The sequence below is a fragment of the Pan paniscus genome, chromosome 1 (assembly GCF_029289425.2).
Source record: "Pan paniscus chromosome 1, NHGRI_mPanPan1-v2.0_pri, whole genome shotgun sequence".
Taxonomy (NCBI): Eukaryota; Metazoa; Chordata; class Mammalia; order Primates; family Hominidae; genus Pan; species Pan paniscus.
Window position 1 is genome coordinate 104,608,472 of NC_073249.2, and position 20,808 is coordinate 104,629,279.

The 20,808-nt window shown below is 40.0% G+C and overlaps 1 protein-coding gene and 1 long non-coding RNA gene across 23 annotated transcripts in view; one reads left to right on the plus strand and one right to left on the minus strand.

Annotated features, from left to right (window-relative positions):
* LOC117978139 (uncharacterized) overlaps positions 1–12,042 on the plus strand; it is a 33,303-nt gene extending 21,261 nt beyond the window's left edge. Inside the window, exon 4 of the long non-coding RNA XR_010112706.1 lies at positions 1,032–12,042. This is a non-coding gene — a long non-coding RNA (uncharacterized LOC117978139). The remainder of the gene's footprint in view (positions 1–1,031) is intronic.
* LOC100988482 (myomegalin) overlaps positions 1–14,955 on the minus strand; it is a 227,305-nt gene extending 212,350 nt beyond the window's left edge. For 5 of the 22 annotated variants that reach the window (XM_055101985.2, XM_034961079.3, XM_055101920.2 and 2 more), the window contains exon 1: positions 14,251–14,918. In XM_055101985.2, coding sequence (XP_054957960.2) covers positions 14,251–14,483 — 233 coding nt within the window. In that variant the 5' untranslated portion in view covers positions 14,484–14,918. Of the gene's footprint in view, positions 1–14,250 lie in introns of all 22 variants that reach the window. The other 17 variants (XM_055101919.2, XM_055101906.2, XM_055101901.2 and 14 more) reach the window with 10 other exon arrangements.
* Positions 14,956–20,808: the final 5,853 nt, after the last annotated feature.

Genomic DNA, 20,808 nt, shown 5'->3' on the forward strand with positions numbered 1-20,808 from the left:
AAATCAACACCTGCCAATTAAACACAACTTCTACCATTTCATAACTGTGTGATCTTGTCAAATTACTTAACCTCTCTATAAAACGGGATCATGATAGCATCTTTCTCACAGAATTATAGTGAGAATTAAATAATATTATTCTTATGAAATGTTTAAGATAGGGCCTAGCATTTATCATTTACTCGATAAATATTAATCATGTAATTATATATGTAATTATGGTGATAATGATAATGTTGCTGCCATGAGATGTCAGGTTTCACAATATAAAATCATTACAGAATTCTGTTTGGAACTCCTGTGAGACCTAGTATGAATCACCTATAGTTATGAGGCTGCTCTAGCAAATAAATCTAAGAGAACAGGCAACTTCATGAAGAGGTTAAAGTGTCCTAGGGCAGTGGTCTCCAACCTTTTTGGTACCAGGAACCATTTTCAAGGAAGACAACTTTTCCATGGACAGGGTGGGGGATGGATTTGGAATGATCATCAGGTATTAGATCCTCATAAGAAGCAGGCAACCTAGATCCTTCATATGCCCAGTTCACAATAGGGTTCCTGTTCCTATAAGAATTGAATGCAGCTGCTGGTCTGCTGATCGACAGGAGGTGGAGCTCAGGGGTAATGCTCGCTGGCCTGCCACTCACCTCCTGCTATGCAGCTGGGGTCCTAACAGGCCAGGACCAGTACCAGTCCATGCTCTGGGGGCTGGGGACCCCTGTTCTAGGGAAATACCATCACCATGTCTGCTACCCCTCCCACCGTGGGCGCTACCACCATTTGGTCACCATATGCAACCCTGTGTGAAGATATTCTTAATACTATCCAGGGTCCTTTTCATTTGAGTGACCTCTATCTCTTTGTCCCACCATCTAACTCCCACCCTCATAATGAGTGGGGAGAAAACCTCCACCAGGGTGAAGCAAAAAACCTCAAACAGAGGCTTCAAACAAAATTTAATATAAAGACTCCAACCATGAAGTTGTCTCTTTTTATCCCCCAGTTATCTTCTTTGTTGGTTTTGTTTTCAGGATCTGCAGGGTACCAAGTTATCTGCTAGAAGGCCCAGGCCTTCTCTTCTTACCAGCCCCGCTGCTACCTCCATGATGTAAATCACTATGATCTCACATTGGTGTTACTTACTGCAATAGCCAGCAAAGCAGCTCCCTTCCTTCCACTCTTGGCCTCCTAAGGTCTGTTTTCCAATAGCAAAGTGACTTTTTAACATTTTTCAGATCATATGATGTTCCTGTTTTAAATCTTCATTGGCTTCCCCATGTCCTTAGAATAACATCCACTTCTTACCACGGCCTATGAGGTCTCAGGTGACCTGGCTCAGGTTCACCTCTGCCCCCTCCTCTTATTTATTATGCTCCAGCTGCACTGGCCATTTTCTTCCTCAAACACACTAAGCTTATTTCTACCTTAGGGGTTTTGCAGTTCTTTCACCTCCTGCTTTAATTCCTCTCTAACGAAGTTTTTTTTTAATAAACTTTATTAATATCAGAAATCACTTTATTTGCATATTTATTTATTTGTTTTCTGTCTACGTCCTCACTGAGCCTTTATCCAATAATCTTGTTCCTCATTTTATTCTAGCACCTAGTATTGTGCCTGCCATTCCATATATACCTTTTGGAAAGATCAGTGAACAGACTCCAGCTATACTATTTTTTAAAATAGGATTTACTGGAAGAGGAGACCCACAGAATCAAAGGAACAGTTGAAGACTCAAAAGAACAGGCTCAGAAGGGGCAGGAATAGGGAGGGGCAGGAACAGGGGAAGCAATTAGGATCTAGGTAGCAAGAAGGGGCCGATTGGTTCTGGCCACTTTTTTCTACTCTTATGTTGTTCCACTGATGATGCAATGCTCAAAAAATCAGATCATTGGGAGGCCGAGGCGGGCGGATCACGAGGTCAGGAGATCGAGACCATCCTGGCTAACACGGTGAAACCCCGTCTCTACTAAAAATACGAAAAATTAGCCGGGCGAGGTGTCGGGTGCCTGTAATCCCAGTTACTCTGGAGGCTGAGGCAAGACAATGGCGTGAACCCCAGGGGGCGGAGCCTGCAGTGAGCCGAGATCGCCCCACTGCACTCCAGCCTGGGCAACAGCGAGACTCCGCCTCAAAAATAAATAAATAAATAAATAAATAAATAAATAAAAAATCAGATCATCCTCGTGTGGGTCTCAAGATTATCATTTAGCTCAGGATACCTTAACCAAACTTCCCACCAAGACTATAAACCATGGCAAAGAAGACAATTCTAGCCACCACCCCCCCCAAAAAAGTAGGGTTATTGTCCAAAGAAGGGAGGAATGGACACACCCACAGTCAAAACCCAAAACAAAACAAAAGTCTGCAATAATCTCTGACTTGACATTTTGTCATCTAGAAGACAACTACTTTCTTTCTTCTTTCTTTCTTTTTTTGAGATGGAGTTTCCAGGCTGGAGTGCAGTGGCGCGATCTGGCTCACTGCAACCTACGCCTCCTGGGTTCAAGTGATTCTCCTGCCTCAGCCTCCTGAGTAGCTGGGATTACAGGCGCCTGCCACCACGCCTGGCTAATTTTTTGTATTTTTAGTAGAGAAGGGGTTTCACCATTTTGGCCAGGCTGGTCTCAAACTCCTGACTTCAGGTGATCTGCCCCGCTAGGCCTCCCAAAGTGCTGGGATTACAGGCGTGAGCAACCGCGCACGGCCAACATCTACTTTCTTGCAGTATTAACTGATGTTTGTTTAAGAGATATAAACAGATTTCGGCCGAGCTCAGTGGCTCACACCTGTAATCCCAGCGCTTTGGGAGGCCGAGGCGGGCGGATCACGAGGTCAGGAGATGGAGACCATCCTGGTTAACACGGTGAAACCCCATCTCTACTAAAAAATACAAAAAATTAGCCGGGTGTGGTGGCGGGCACCTGTAGTCTCAGCTACTCGGGAAGCTGAGGCAGGAGAGTGGCGTGAACCCAGGAGGCGGAGCTTGCAGTGAGCCAGATCGCGCCGCTGCACTCCAGCCTGGGAAACAGAGCAGGACTCCGCCTCAAAAAAAAAAAAAAAAAAAAAAAAAAGATATAAACAGATTCAATATTAAGTCAAATAAAAGAAGAAAGATAAATCTGTTCAAAATTATAGAGCATACTAAAAAGATATGCTTTTAAATGTCTTCTCTGTCCTATGATTCAGAATAAACTAGAGGTCAGGAGACAGTTCCATGAGATATGTCCTTTTGGATATCCCAAACTAAATTAATTCTCTCATTTCCCTGACATCTGCTTCTCGTACCATATTATCTATCTCAGTTAATGAAATTACTATTTACTCTCTGACTGGCCTAGGAATTTGTTTAGACAGAGTTTACTTGTCTAGAGTAATAAACTGGAGAATAATATTTGTTTCCACCATCTCCCTCATTTCCCACACTCAATTAATCAAAAAATCCTATCAGTTCTAACTCAAATTCTCCAACCTATCTCTTCCTCGCCATTCCCAATACCAATGCCTGTGTTCAGGCCCTTATTACCTTTGGCCGTGAACCACTTGCAACAGTTTCTCAGTGATCTTCACTCAATCCACTTAAGCCCATCTCTCACACGACTGCCACACTTACGACTCTAAAACAAAGATCTATGTCTGCCAGACTCTTCTTTAAAAGCTTCTATAATTCCACACTGTCTACAAAAATAAAAGCCAACCGCCTCTGTGTCTTAGTTGAAATGACAGAATACAAAAGTTTCTCAGAATGATTGATAAATGCAACCTTTTCTTTAATATGGAGGTTCTTTAACCCTGGTATACATGAGAAAACTTGTAGTGCATTTAAAGAACACTGATGCTAAGACCTCAATCTTAAAAAGTCTGATTTAATTGGTCTGGAATGAAGCCTTACATCAGCTTTTTAAAGACCTCCCCCAAATAATTCTAATATGTAGTCAGGGTTGAAAACTACTAATTTATAATGTGGCTAGAAAGACACTTCTACTTCCAGACAGCATACGGTAATAGGGTTGGTATTCATTCCCCTTCACCCCTGACAGAAATTACTAAAAAATAGGACAAGATATATAAAATAATTATTTTCAGACACTGGATATCAGACAACATAGGAAAGTTATCCAAGAGAAGAGAGAAACAAGCAAAGTAAGCCATATAACTGTCCTACTTAACTGCCCCAGAGCTCACAGAGAGGGAATCCAGGCAGAGCCTGGTGATCTCCCTGAGTTGAAGAGATCATGCAGAGATTTGAGAAGGCCAAGGCAGGTAGAGTTCATGGGGAAGAGTACCAGAAAGAATAGAAAATTCCAGAGATCTGTGGAGAGTCTCCCTGAATATTCAGCTGAATACTGATCAGTATATCAGGAAACTACCAAGGTTGGGGTAAGAACCACACAAGAGAATCAGATTAAACAATCCTCTTGCCTCATACAAGGCTGGAAGTAGTTTGTTTCATCATCTACTAAAGTGGGAAAAGCCTCATAATTAACAGGATATTGGCTAGAGTACTTAGAAGGGTATCACCCAAGTAATGGGGAAAATTAATCATCTTTAAAAAGTTGCTTGGGTTCCCCATAATGAAGCTTAAGATCAAGAAGGATCTGTTTCCAACTAACTTAACTGTGACCCAGAATAAAGCTCAATAATGTTTATGGGAATGCAAAACTATCTAACACCCAATATGTAAAATGTTTAATGTGTGGTATCAAATCAAAGTATTGCCAGGTGTGCAAAGAAGCAGGAAACAGTACTTAAAATGAAGAGAAAAGTCAATTACCAGAAACATACTCAGAACTGAACAAATGTTAGAATTGTTATTATAGTATTTCAAATGTTCAAGAAAGTAGAACAAAGATTGATCAAATGAAGTAAAATATTAATATATGGGCGGGCACAGTGCCTCACGCCTGTAATCCGAGCACTTTGGGAGGAGGCGGGCAGATCCCCTGAGGTCAGAAGTTTGAGACCACCCTGGCCAACATGGTGAAACCCCATCTCTACTAAAAATACAAAAATTAGCCAGGCGTGGTGGTGGGTGCCTGTAATCCCAGCTACTCAGGAGGCTGAGACAGGAGAATTGCTTGTACCCAGGAGGCAGAGATTGCAGGTTGCAAGGAGCTGAGATCGTGACATTGACAAGAGTGAAACTCCATCTCAAAAAAAAAGAAAAAAAAATAATACATGAAAGTTACAAACGTCTAGAGATGAAAAAGACAATATCTGAGATGAAGAATACACTGGATGGAATTAACAACAGATTAGACACTGTAGAAGAAAAAGTTAGTGAACTTAAAGACATAGCAATGAAAATGATCCAAAAATAAAGCAAGAGAAAGAAGACAAAAAGTGAACAGAGCATCAGTGATCAATGGGAAAAATTTAAATGACCTAATATATATGTAACTGAAGTCCCTAAAGGAAAGGAGTTATAGAGGGCAACAAAAATTTTTGAAAAAATAATGGCTGAAAATTGTCCAAGTATAATGAAAACTGTAAACACACAGATCCGGTAAGCGTAACAAATCCAAAGCACGAGAAACATGAAAGTAACCACACCTAGGCACATTTTAATCAAATTGCTTAAGATCAGTGATAAAGAGAAAAATTTATAAGTATTCAGGAGAAAAAAGAACATTATATAGAGAGAAACAAGGATAAGAATGAGAGCATAACTTGAAAATTAAAAGACAACAGAGAAGCCAGGCGCAGTGACTCATGCCTGTAATTCCAGCACTTTGGGAGGCTGAGGAGGGCAGATCACCTGAGGTCAGCAGTTCAAGACCAGCCTGACCAACATGGAGAAACCCCATCTCTACTAAAAATACAAAATTGGCTGGGCATGGTGACGTATGCCTGTAATCCCAGCTACTCAGGAGGCTGAGGCAGGAGAATCACTTGAACCTGGGAGGTCGAGGTTGCAGTGAGCCGAGATGGCATCATTGCACGCTAGCCTGGGCAACAAGAGCGAAACTCCATCTCAGAAAAAAAAAAAAAAAAGACAACAGAGCAACATCTTTAAAGAGCTGAAGGAAAAAAAGAGCAGTCACCTGGAATTCTACAACCAGCAGAGTAGGTTTCTTGTGCATACAACCCGTGTAGTCACACAGGGCTTTGCACTCAGAAGGACTGGCTTGGTTTAATGCTCTGTTGTTGATGACTTGAAATTCTTAATAATATTTGAACAGAGGGGTCTACATTTTTATTTTGCATTGAGCCCCACAAAGTATGTAGTCAGTCCTGATAACCAGCAAGAATATCTTTCAAACATGAAGGTGAAATAAAGACTTTTTCACATACAAAAGCTGAAAGAATTTTCCCACCAGCAAATCTGCACAAGAATAAGAAGGATTAAAGAAATTCTTTCAGGCAGAAGGAAAATGATACCAGATGAAAATAATGAAGAATATTGGAAATGGTAAATATGTCAGTAAATATGAAACTTTAAAAATATCTTTTACATCACTAATCAGTAAGGAAATGCAAATCAAAACCACAATGATATTTCACTTTATACCCATTAGGATGGCAATTATTTTAAAAAGCAAAAACAGAAAATATCAGTGTTCATGAAGATATGGGGAAACTGAAACCCTTGTACACTGTTGGTGGGAATGTAAAATGGTGCAGCTGCTGTAGAGAACAGTATGGTCGTTCCAAAACATTAAATATAGAATTACCATATATGCAATAATCCCTCTTCTTTTGCAACCCAAAAGCATTGAAAACAGGGACACAGAGAGACATCTGTACATCCATATGTGTTGCAGCATTATTCACATTGGCAAAAGGTGGAAACAATTGAAATTTCCATTAACAGATGAATGGATTAATAAAATGTTGTATAAACATATAATGGAATATGATTTGGCCTTTTAAAAGGTACATCATTATAAGCCTGAGCAACAAACTGAGACCCCCATCTCTACAAAAATACCAAAAAAATTGCTTGTAATCCCAGCCATTTGGGAGGCCAATGTGGGAGGATCGATTGAGCCCAGGAGGTCAAAGCTGCATTGAACCATGATTGTGCCAGTGCACTCCAGCCTGGATGATAGAGTAAGACTCTATCTCACACACAAAAAAGTACGTAATTACAACACATGCTACAACACGGATGACCCTAAAAGAGATTATGCTAAGTGAAATAGGCTGGAGACAAAACAACAAATATATGATCCCACTTATAAAAGGTGGCTAGAGTAGTCAAATTCATAGAGCCAGAAAGTAGAATAGTGGTTACCAGGAGGTAGGGGAGGGAGAATGGGTAGCTACTGTTTAATGGATACAGAGTTTCAGTTTTGGAAAAAGAGAAAATTTTGGAGATGGATGGTGGTACTTGTTGCATAATAATGTGAATGTACTTAATGCAACTACTGACCTGTACACTTAAAATGGCTAAACTGGTAAATTTGTGGGGGAAGAAGAGTTTATTTAGTTCTTTTTTTTTTTTTTTTTTTTTTTTTTTGAGACAGAGTCTCGCTGTGTCACCAGGCTGGAGTGCAGTGGTGTGATCTTGGCTCATTGCAACCTCTGCCTCCCTGGTTCAGGCGATTCTCCTGCCTCAGCCTCCTGAGTAGCTGGGATTACAGGCGCATGCCACCACGCCCAGCTAACTTTTGTATTTTTAATAGAAACAGGGTTTCACCATGTTGGCCAGGATGGTCTGTGTCTCCTGACCTCGTGATCTGTGTGCCTTGGCCTCCAAAAGTGCTGGGATTACAGGCGTGAGCCACTGTGACTGGACTATTTAGTTCTATTTATTCATTTATGCAATGATGGTCTCAGCAGTAGGTAATAAAATATAACCTTATATTTAAAATTCATTTTTCATTTTGAAAGGTTTGGATCTTTGTCTCTTCTTTCTACTTCACTATTTTATTTATTTATTTATTTATTTATTTATTTATTTATTTATTTATTTTTAATGGTGGTGGATCTGAGATCTACCTTACTGTTTTAAATACTTAACTGCGACCAAATAGAAGATAAATAAAAATTGTATTCCCTTACATTTCTCTAAGGCCATGCTGGTACAACTAGAATTGGCTCTTTAGAATGTAGGTATCATTTATAGTAAGCTGGAGATTTGATCACAGAATGATACATGTAAGAATGTCATAGCACAAAAAAATGCACATATATTTTTAAAAGGACAAATTTCAGGACACCTTCCATCTGAGTTCATAAGAAAGTCCTCTTGAGTATCCTTCAAAGTTAAAACCCTCTCCCCTGCAGATTAATGAAAATATTAGGATGCATAGAACACAATGGGCACTGGTGATATGGCCCATGGTAGCTGAATTAGATTGAGTATAAATGAAGTCTTCACATAATAGCGAAGAGGCCAACAGAAGAAAGGCCAGAAAGCCACTTGAAACTCATGTCCATGGAAGACCAAATGAAGTTGATTTAACTGTTCCCTTAGAAAGATATTATCCCATTGCTTAGCCCTCAAAGTGCTCATACTGCTACTTTCCTTCTTTATATCACCAGTTCTGGGAGCAAACCTCCTGAAAGAATGGAAGTATAGACTGTAAATACAAGACTGTGGGTACAGCAAAGGGGCTCTGATGCTCTAGTTGTTTGTGTCTAGATACTGTCAAATGTCCCTTGTGATGCACAATTGCCCTTAGCGGAGAACCATTAACCAAAATAAATGAAATAATATGTCATGTTCATGCATCAGAAGACCCAATGTTGTTAAGATATCAATTCTCTATAAGTTGATCTATAGACTCAATGTAACCCCAATCAAATACCCCACTGGCTTTTTGTCTACATTTACAAGTGAATTCTGAAATGTATATGGAAATTCAAAGAACCTAACACAATGAAAACAATTTTGAATAAGAAGAGCAAAGCTCAAGAATTTGACTACGTGATTTCAAAACATATAAAGCTACTGTAACCAAATCAGTTTGGTATTGGTCTAAAGATAGATAAGGGAGGCTGAGGCAGTAGAATTGCTTGAACCCAGGAGGCGAAGGTTGCAGTGAGCCAAGATTGTGCCACTGCACTCCAGCCTGGGCAACAGAGTTAGACTCCATCTCAAAAAAAGAAAAAGAAAAAAAAAAAGGCAGATAAATAAATCAGTCAAACACAATAGAAACCCAGATACAGACAATTATATATGTGGTCAATTGATTTGAACAAAGGTGCTAAGGCAATTAAATGGAAAAAGGATAGTGCTCTTAACAAACAGTGTTAGAACAACTGTACATCTACATGCAAAAAAAAAAAAAGATAAAGAAGAAAAAAAAAAACACCTTGATCACCATATACAAAAGTTAACTCAAATGGATCATAGGCCTAAATGTAAAAATGCAAAACTATAAAACTTCTAGAAAAAAATAGAATATTTTTGTAATCTGGATTAAGTAATGATTTCTTAGATATGACATTAAAAGCAGAACCATAAAAGAAAAAACTGATAATGTTTATTTACCACAGCAAAATTTTAAAATGTCTGGTCTTCAAAAGACACTGTTACTAAAATGGAAAGACAATCTGCACAGTGGGAGAAAATATTTGCAAAGAACATATATAATAAAACTTGCATTTAGAATATGAAATGAACCCAATGAACTCGGTGAAACCCAAACAACTCAATGGAAAATGGGCAAAATATTTCAACAGACACTTTACCAAAAATATGTAGATAATAATCAAGCTCATGAAAAAAAAGCTCAATATCATTAATCATTAGGGAAATTTAAGTCAAAAAACCATAATAAGATTTCACACCCACTAGAATGGCTATAATATAAAAGATGTACAGTAACAAGTATTGAGAAGGATGTGGAGAAATGAGAACCTTCATACATTGCTAGTGGAAAGGTAAAAGGTACAACCCTTTTGGAAAACGATTTGGCAGTTTCTTTAAAAGCATGCCTAGTGTTATATACCCCGAGAAATGTGCCCAAGAGAAATGAAAGACATGTGCACAAATAATTATAGCAACTTTATTTGTAATAGCCATAAAACTGGAAACAACTCAACGAATGGTGAATCAATAACGTGTAGCACATTCATACAATGAAATACTACTCAGCAACAAAAGGAAATGAGCTACTGATACCCACAACAGCATAGATAAGTTTCAAAATAATTATGCTGAGTGAAAGAAGCCAGACAACAACAAAGAGTAGATACTGTATGATTCCATTTATATGAAATTCTAGGAAATGCAAAGTAATATATAATGACAAAAGCAGAGGGGCTGGAAGGAGGAATTTAAAAAGGGCAGAAGGAAACTTTTTGGGATCATGGATAAGTTCGTCATCGTGATTGTGGTGATGATTTCACAGGTATATACATACGTTGAAACTTCAAACTGCACACTTTAAATTTGCCCAGTTTATTGTATGTCAGTTATATCTCAATAAAGTTGTAGAACAGCAACAACAAAGAGATGGCTAGACAAGCATATTACAGTAGTTGAAGTTTGATGTTAGAAATTCACTGAATCTTCTCTGAAGTCATTGTCCTCTGACAGTTGTCTGCAGGTTTCAAGCTATCCACCTACACAGAATGTGCAATCTGCTGGGCTTCAAAAGCACACATTGAGGCAGATGGCCAACAGCTGACAATTCACTTAATTTCTCTTTTTAAATAGTTATATACTTGAAAAAGGATCGAGTTTGAATTAAATCCTCACAGAAAATTTCTATCACAGCATGGGATTCACTTCAATAAAGCATCTTCCCACTGTCATAAATCTGCTTGTGTTCTTTTGGCAAAATTTTCTTCCCACTCAACCTGGCTTTGTTATCTTGTCAAGCCAGACAAAAATTCACCTCCTGTATAAAGCCGTCTCTGATCATCTGCCTTTTTAAATTTTTTAATTTTTTAATTTTTCTTTTTTGAGATGGAGTCTCACTCTGCCACCCAGGTTGGATGGAGTGCAGTGGTGCAATCTCGGCTCACTGCAACCTCCGCCTCCCTGGTTCAAGTGATCCTCCTTCCTCAGCCTCCTGAGTAGCTGGGATGACAGGCGCACCACCACACCCAGCTAATTCTTTGTATTTTCATTAGAGATGGAGTTTTACAATGTCGACCAGACTGATCTCAAACTCCCGACCTCAAGTGATCCACCAGCCTTGGCCTCCCAAAGTGCTGGGATTAACAGGCATGAGCCACCGTGACCGGCCTCATCTGCCTTTTAGCACCATAGAGAGGTGCCATTAACCACCTGGTTTATATTGCCAGCATGTAGGGGCTGTAATATGGTACCCCAGCCCCACCTCCCTACCCCATCATTATTTTTTCTTAAAGAAAATAAGCTTGCCACTTAGAATTTAAACTTTACAATTAAGATAAACTGATTTAGAGAATAAATGTAGACACTTGAAACAGTCACAAGGATCCCCAAACCAGATTATAATCTGACTGAAAATATTAGCATATCAGAGATAGAAAAAGAGATGTACCTAAGACGGGTGGACAATCATCAGTGGACACTTACTGTCCAGGAAAAAAGAACCTATGTGTACACCTTGATGCTCTGAAGCTATCAAATTATTTGAAATTTAGAATCCACTAATTAATTCCTCTTGCTCTAGATTCAAGTTTCAAAAACAACCTTTTGGCTGTAATTTGGCTCCCAAATGTGGCACATATACCAAGAGATATTTTGCTGGGATCATAAAAGAGAGTTAACATCTTAGTTCCCTAAGATGTTAAAATTCTCATTATAAATTAGTAATTTGTTATTCTGGGTTTATATAGTAGTCCTGTGATTTATCAGTTTAAGAAACAGACTTGGCTGGGTGCAGTGGCTCATGCCTATAGTCTCAGCACTTTGGGAGGGTGGGGTGGTAGGATTGCCTGAAGCCAGGAGTTTGAGACCAGCCTAGGCAACATAGCAAGACTCCATCTCTACACAAAATAATTTTTTAAAAGTAGCCGGAAATGGTGGTACACAACTGTGATCTCAGCTACTTGGGAGGCCAAGGCAAGAGGATCCCTTGAGCCCAGGAGTTGGAGACTGCAGGGAGCTATGATTGCACCACTTCACTCCAACCTAGGCAACACAGTGAGACTCCATCTCTGAAAAAAAAAAAAAAAAGAAAGAAAGAAAAAGAAAAGAAACAGACTTAACAAGTTAAAGACCAGATTTCAACATATTTTCCAAGATAATGCCACTTTCTATGGCCTGTTAGGGAAGTCAGCTTTCCTTGGAGAGAGAGAGAGAGAGAGAGATGTCTACAGTTCATCTTTCTGTTACAGCACTTACTCCATACTCCAGCTACTGAAGCATATTATAGAACTACAGATTCTGAGTTACCTGAGGCTAGTTTTGTATCCAGTTTGTGCTGGCCTCCACCATCATTGCTCAATAAGTAACACTGAACTGAACTGAATTTGGATAACGTGCAAAGCTGCTTTTTTACATTTTTTAGTTGATTGAGAGTTAGAAAATCGTACCAAAAACATCACTCCCCAAGTATAACCTCTAATACGCTAACATTCATTAAACCTCTAACACTATAGCTAAAGTTGTTACATTTTTTAAAGTACGCTAAACTGGGGAATTGATTTTTAAATGAAGGGCAAAGTAGCACTAACCTCAGTCAAGTTGCTCTAAGTGTTTCATTTGGGAATTGTGAAATTTTTTAAAAACATTTCAAGACTTATCATTACATCAACGAAGATGAATATAGGTGTAGTTTGTCAGATGAGTAACTATTAAGGAAACCATGAATGTTTGCTATCTACTTTCACAATTAAACCACAATTTAGAGGATCAAATTCTAACCCTACAAACTTTTTTTTAACCAAAGACAGGGAGAAAAATCATACTCTTGTGATAAGGAGTCATAATTCATTTTAAATTCTGCAGGATTAATGCTGCTTTCCAGATAAGAAGAATTCACCCCGTGTACGTAAAGTGATTAAGGAGCCTTGGAATTATAAATACACATTCAGATTAATTTTTTTGTTCTAAGCTTTAAATAAAATTTCAAAGTATTTTATAAAATAATTAACATCCCATAGATATGCTTTTTTAAAGAAGTAATTATGTCTATAAAAGTAATTTGTATAAGGCAATAAAAATTTTACTTTATAAAAAAATCAAACAATGAATACTTTTTGCTTAATTCTTTCTTAGGAGCAGTAATTTATTATGGGTTCCTTAGAAGACATGTGATTTATTTAAGCTCTATTAACTGAATGTGGGTCTGTTTTCTGACATAAACAGTGGATAATGTTATGAAAAAATAAAATTGTCAGTGAATAGGCTAAATTTCATAGTTCACAAATATAGCTATCCTGAACATAGAATACAGATCCAATGAACATTTAGTTTTATAATTAGCACTGTTTTAATCCAAATTCCAATTTTATGCATGGGAAACTGAGGCCTAGAGAAATGAAGTAACTTTTTACAGACCCGTTAGCTCAGAGGCTGGAATCACTAGGCCTGGTAGTTTGATTTATGAGTACTAGCTTCCATGAGATAAAAAGCTAAAAATGCTGTGATGAGGACATGTTTATTTCTAAAAAGCCTGCAGCACAATCTATCTCTTCTCCCAAAAATCGTATGTATGACAGATTTTTATGTTACTGCTACACGAAGAAAATTGAGCCTAATATGTTCGGTCTTCCAGGCCAAAGCAAAGGATTGATTTTAGAAGGAACTTGTCCTGCATGGCCTCCATCCAGCCATCAGGCAGGGCTCCAGCTCTGCAGGGGAAAAAGAGATAGCCCAGGAAGAGGGAATCACCACCCACCCCACCCTGCGATCTGTATCTAAGAGAAATAACCCTGAAAAGAAGAGCTATAAGAGATGGCAGTGTGTGCTTTCGTCCGGGTGCACTTCCCGATCCTTCATCTTTCATGCCCATCTCTGATGTTTCCATCCTGGTATAGCCTTCTGAGTCATGTGTTCATCTCTCCTTTGGCTCAACCCAACAGACACAGCCTGCAATCTCACCTCCATCAACACAGCAAATGTCTGTGTCTCAAAGACCTCGAGATAGAGCTTCCTATGCTTTAACCCTTCCAGGGGCCACACCTTTATTTCTGGGCAACTCAACACTGTCCCTCCTCCTGCCTCCACCACGGGCCCCATTACCTCCCTACCCTTCTCCAAGCAGTAGTCACTCAGCGCCAACCCCTCTCAGGCGTCGGGATCTTCAGTCCGGGGCCCCAGCCCTCCGCGCGGTTCTCCTGCCCAGCGCACCGTGCGTTGCCACCCCCATCGCGTTCCTCAGCCTCCCGGGCTCGAGAGGCAGGAGCTGGCCATGCTCTCACCTCATCCAGGGTGTGGCCGCCGCAGCTGCTTCTTCCTCCTCGGCCGCTGCTGCCCAGCTCCCGGCTGGCTCCGGGCGCCGTCTTTCCCGGCTCGGGGTCTGCCGTGGGGACTGAGGGGTTCGCGTCGCGTCCCCGGACCGGTAAGGCGTGTAGTGAGCCCGGCGGGACGCGCGACAGCAGCAGCCAAAGTCGCATCGGCGGCGGCAGCAGGACCCGCTGTCTGTCGCCTTCATGGATTTCCTGGGCCTGGCCACCCCAGTCCTAGCTACGGTTCCTGCTTGTTTTCCTGGTGTCTTCCGGGACTGCCAGGGCGCATCCTCTGGGCCTGGCTGAGCATCCCCGTCAGTTCCCTGGGCCTCCTCCGCGGCTGCCTCTGCCACCTGCTCCGCCCAGATTGCTTTGGTCCTTCTCCCGCAGACACACTCAGCTGCCCTTCATCCTCTGTCGTCTCCCCATTCTCTCTCCACCCACTGCCTCATTCCCAGATCCCACGCCGTTTCTTCCTTTCTATCCGCTCCAATGTCACCTTCTCTTTATTTCCAACCTCAGATAAGTTTCTCCTTTTCTTTCTGTCTCTCTCAATATTTTCCCCGGTTTCATCCTCCTCCCCGCGCCCCCGTATCAGTCATCCTTTTATAATTTATCCAGTTTTTCGTCTCCTATTAGTTCCTCAGAATCACTACTGCAGGTTGTTGGCTAGCCTCTTTTCTTCCTCTCCCTGTTTCTTTCTCTTTCCTAAAATCTTTTCCTTTCAATTTTCCCTTGAGTTTTTCAATTGTAAAAACTTTCTCCCAAACAACCTAAATTTTCCTTTCAGTTGAGACTGATTGCAGTTTTCCATGAACTCATAGTAAAGCATATATAGCTTGGTATCCACCATAAACCAAGAAAGTGTTTTAACCTTTTTTTAAAGTTGGTCAGTTAAATAAATTATCCCATAAATATTCATTCTGAAAATCCAGTTCTTATATCCTACATATGTCCTTGAAAACAGAGACTAGTTTGCTTTTGTATCCAGCAAAGCAAAATGTTTCTGCAACACTATTGCATATAGCATAAGTTCAGCAGGGGAGGGGGAGCAAGGTTTGTCTTTGTAGTTGGGCACTGTGGATCTCAAGGTTCATAGGCAACAACTATTATTGTTGACTGACTGAATGCAGACAAAGCTGAATTCATCTCAGCTCATCCTTCCAAATCTGTTGCTCAGTTCTGTGTTTTAACCCCAGCCCTATCTACCCAGCTGCTCAATCCCCAAACCTAGAATTTGTCAGGGACCTATTTCTCTTTTACCCATCTCATCCAGTCATTAATTCTACTTTTTTACTCTCTCCCTCTCTCTCTCTCTATAGATAGATAGATTTTTTTTTTTTGAGACGGATTCTCACTCTATCACCCAGCAGGCTGGAGTGCAGTGGCACGATCTTGGCCTACTGCAAGCTCTGCCTCCTGGGTTCAAGCGATTCTCCTGCCTCAATCTCCTGAGCAGCTCGGATTACAGGCACCTGCCACCACGCCTGGCTAATTTTTGTATTTTTAGTAGAGATGGGGTTTCGCCATGTTGGCCAGGCTGGTCTCGAACTGCTGACCTCAAGTGATCCTCCCGTCTCGGCCTCCCAAATTGCTAGGATTACAGGCGTGAGCCACTCACCTGGCCCATTCTTTCTTTTAAGCCTCCTAACTTAAGCTTCATCTTTACCTCTCCTTATCTTTGTCCAATCTGTCTTATCTGGGCTCTTTGTCTAACAACCTCTACCAGAAAATTCTTAATTATCTCTTATTGTTTTGTATCTTCTTCCTCTCCTTTTCCATTAGCTTCATCCCCAGCCCACAAACATGCTTAACTCTCCTCACTCTTAAAACAAAGTCCTTCCCTCTCTACCTATCACCATATCTCTCACTTCCCTTCACATCCAATTTGTTTAATATATTGTGTTCATTTGATGTCCACACTTTCTGACTTCCCAATCATTCTTTACCTCCTAATTTTCTGCAATCAGGCTTCTAATCCTATTGCTTAACTAGAGGTATTCTCCCAGAGGTCCTGGCGAATTTCATGTCAGGCGTAGGTAGGCAATGCCAGATCAGTTGCCCCTAGTTTTTCTCCCCGCAACAAACGAATTCAGATCTAAGAAAAAAAAACCAAAAAACCTGTGGTATCAAGGCCACCACATTGCAGAGCACTCAACCGCCATTTAACCTACATAAATAGCACCTTACCCACTGAAGCCTGCACAACTAAAAACAATGGCCTTGAGTGGTAGGGCTAAACTCTTGGGTTCATGCGGTTTATCCAAATGCAGGCTGAAGAGGAATCCCCATTATATGACTCTAGATTGATAAATTACCTAGTTTTGATTATGGCCTTAGATTTTAGAGATTCAGACTTTGGTTTTGCCCATAGACACGTGGTAGATTTTATCTAACACACAAATTAAAAGGAATAGGGCTCCATAACTTAAAGAGAATAAGCCATCTTTTGTAGTTGTGGCAGATAAACAGTTCAGTGAAGTTACTGCAAACCCACAGCATTCATTACTGCTATGAAGTACTGAGACCTCCAACTCCAGCCAAGATGTAGTAGTATATATCAAACTAAACCTCCCACTTCAGGGGGAAAGTGGGATAAAATATACATAAATATTTACATATTTGTATATATTTATATGTGTGTGTGTATATATATATATAGTCATGCAATGCATAACCAAGTTTTGATCAAAGACAGACTGCATATGCAACTGGTGGTCATATGCAGTTGCATATGACTTGCTATACCTTTTCCAAGTTTAGATGTACAAATACCTACCATTAGGTTAAAATTGCCCACAATATTTAGTACAGTACCATGCTGTACAGGTTTCCAGCCAAGGAGCAATAGGCTGGGTGTGTAGTAGGCTATACCATCTAGGTTTATGTAAACATATTCTGAATGTTCATACAGCAATAAAATTGTCTGATGATGCATTACTCAGAATGTATCCCTGTCATTAAGTAATACATGACTTTATACATATACGGATGGTCCCCAACTTACAATAGTTTGACTTAAATTTTTTTGCCTTTATGATGGTGTGAAAGTGATAAACATTCAGTAGAAACTGTACTTTGAATACCCATACAACCACTCTATTTTTCATTTTCACTACAGTATTCAACAAATTACATAATCAACACTTTATTGTAAAATAGGCTTTGCATTAGATAATTTTGCCCAACTGTAGGCTAACATAAGTGTTCTGAGCACATTTAAGGTAAGGTAAGTTAAGCTATGATGTTTGGTAGGTTAGGTGTATTAAGTGCATTTTTGACTTACAATATTTTCAACTTAGGTTTATTGGGATATAACCCCATCATAAGCCTAGGAGTATCTATATATCTATATCTATAATTCTTTGGAGGCATTGAAGAGTAACTAAAGCAGGCGGAACTTAAAGCTATGATCCTGGAGAGAAGGCACATGAAGTGAACTCAGTGTTTACCCTGGAATATTTCTCTTGAGGGAATGCTCAAAACTAAGTGCAAGACAATAAAAGCCAAAAAAAAAAAAAATACAGTTTTTCTGGGCTGAGGAATAAGAGGCTGTATTAGTCTGTTCTCACACTGCCATAAAGAACTACCTGAGATTGGATAATTTATGAAGAAAAGAGATTTAATTGACTCACAGTTCTTCAGGTTTAACAGGAAGAATGACTGGGAGGCCTCAGGAAACTTACAAGCATGGTGGAAGGTGAAGGGGAAGCAAGCACGTTTTACCATGGTGGAGCAGGAAAAAGAGAGTGAGGGGGGAAGTGCCACACACTTTGAAACCATCAGGTCTCGTGAGAACTCACTCTCACTATCATGAGAACAGCCTGGGGGAAATCTGCCCCCATGATCCAATCACCTAATACCAGGTCTCTCCCCTAGCAGTGGGAATTACAATACAGCATGAGATTTGGGTGGGAACACAGAGCCAAATCATATCAAAGGCCAAAGTTGAGGGCTACCAAAGTGCCTCTGATTGAGGGCAAACTCCAAGAGGGGAGAATTGCAGAGGAGCTCAACAATCTATGCAAATTGCCATCATGATAGTGATCTAAGTTCCTACACTCAGCATGCACAAAGAAAGATGCCAAAAAAAAAAAAATCAGAAAACAGCAGTTTAGGGTCTAATGAGGTAAGTGAAGATTTCAGCATCCAACAGAAGTTGGACTTCAAGCCTTGATAAGGTACCTAGATACCCAGGGTTTTCAGTTGAGATCTCAGCACATCCTTGGAGTAAGAGCAATATAATACTGAAATAAAATAGATCTAACAAAGCTTGAAACCAAGCCTTTTCAGGATCAAAGTTATCTGCCACTATTCTTTCTACTTTCCAGGAGTAGAAAGTAGAAACTCTATGGAGGTAGGTAACATTATCCAGAGTCTGCAATTTTGTCTTATACAATACCTGGGATCCAATACAAAATAATTATGAGCCATGCAAAAGATCAAATCCAAATGACTAAACACTAAGAGAAAAATGTTAATAGAAAAAGAACTAGATATTAGAATTGGCCAGGACTTTGAATAACTATAATTAATAGTTTTAAGAAAATAGAAGAAAAGGTGGACAAAGATGAAAGATGGGTAATTTACTTCAGTATAGAATTGGAATCTGTAAAAACAATTATTGGACAAATATTCTAAAACTAAAAATTACAGGCTGGACACGGTGGCTCACGCCTGTATTCCCAGCACTTTGGGAGACTGAGGCAGGCGGATCATGAGCTCAGGAGTTCGAGACCAGCCTGACCAACATGGTGAAATCCCCGTCTCTACTAAAAATACAAAAATTAGCTGGGCGTGGTGGCATGCACCTGTAATCCCAGCTACTCAGGAGGCTGAAGCAGGATAATTGCTTAAATCTGGGAGGCAGATGTTGCAGTGAGCCAAGATCACACCACTGCATTCCAGCATGGGCAACAGACAGAGACTCTGTCTCAAAAAAAAAAAATTACAATAACTGGAAATAAGAACCCTTTGGGTGTGCTTAACAACAGTCTGAGTACAGCAGAAGTCAGGATTCATGAACTGGAAGACAGGTCTGTAGAAAATATCCAAACTGAAGGACAGAGAAAAAGGAAAAGAACATAACAGACCTCAAAAACACAGTAAAAATGTCTAATAAGTGATTAATTGCAGTCCCTGAAAGAGAGAGGAAAGAGAGGAGCAGTATTTCAGGAGACAAAGCTCAAGAATTTTCTAAAACTGATAAAAGGCATCGACCTCTCAGATGCCAGAAGTTCAGCCAACCCCAAGAAGAACAAAAGACCATTATCGCTCAGAAATATTAGAAGCAGTTTCAATTTAGATATTTGCTGAAGACAATTCTTAAGTTGAAACAAAGGGAGAACTCTTGATTGAGAGGCAGGTTTGATAGGTCTAAGCAGTTCTACAGCACTAGACAGTGGCATGAGTCACGGTGGTATGGGCTTGAAATGTCCACATAGAAAAGAGTGTGAAAATTGCTGGGCGCGGTGGCTCACGCCTGTAATCCCAGCACATTGGGAGGCCGAGGCGGGCGGATCACGAGGTCAGGAGATCGTGACCATCCTGGCTAACACAGTGAAACCCCGTCTCTACTAAAAATACAAAAAATTAGCTGGGCGTGGTGGCGGGCGCCTGTAGTCCTAGCTACTCGGGAGGCTGAGGCAGGAGAATGGAGTGAACCTGGGAGGTGTAGGTTGCAGTGAGCTGAGATCTCGCCACTGCACTCCAGCCTGGGTGACAGAGCGAGATTCCGTCTAAAAAAATAAAATAAAATAAGTAAATAAATAAAAAGAAGAGAGTGTGAAAATTATATAATAAACAGAACCCACACTCAAATCAGCCCTTTAGTGCCAGAAAAAAAAGAGGGATTCAAAAGAGAAATGGAAATTAATGGATTTTGATTATCCTGGTGGGAAATCAAAACCAATAATTTCACTAAACCATAGTAACTGGAAACTGAACCTGCCAACCTGTAACTTTCTAAATTTAGTAATGAAGTACCAAGATTTCAAGTGTCGCTCTCTGAGACAGGAGACCTGTATTAAGTGATTTCCAATCCCCATTTGCCACATATTAAACACAGTATAATTAACCTCTTCACAGTAAACATTTATCTCAATTGACTTTACGGTTATAGGTCACAGGCTCAGATAATTGGCATATAATGTTTGTCAAACCAGATAGGCTGACACTAAAAGGTTCCCTCTTCTTTGTCTACTTGAGTTTCTGCTATGAGTTTGGAAGCAACTATGAATCTGAATTGTTCCAAATATTGCACTGGGTTCTGATAATATCATTTTGTTTGGTTAGCTCTAAGACTTTGAAATTGACATTTTAAAAAGTAGACTTTATTTTTTTAAAGCAGTTTTAGGTTCAGGACAAAATTGAACAGATGATAGAGGTTTCATACATACATCTTGCCCCCGAGACACAAACAGCCTCCCCTGCATCAAAATCCAGAGTGTACATTTATACAATCAATGAACCTACATTGACACACATTATCATCCAAGGTCCATAGTTTACATTCAGGTTCACTCTTGGTGT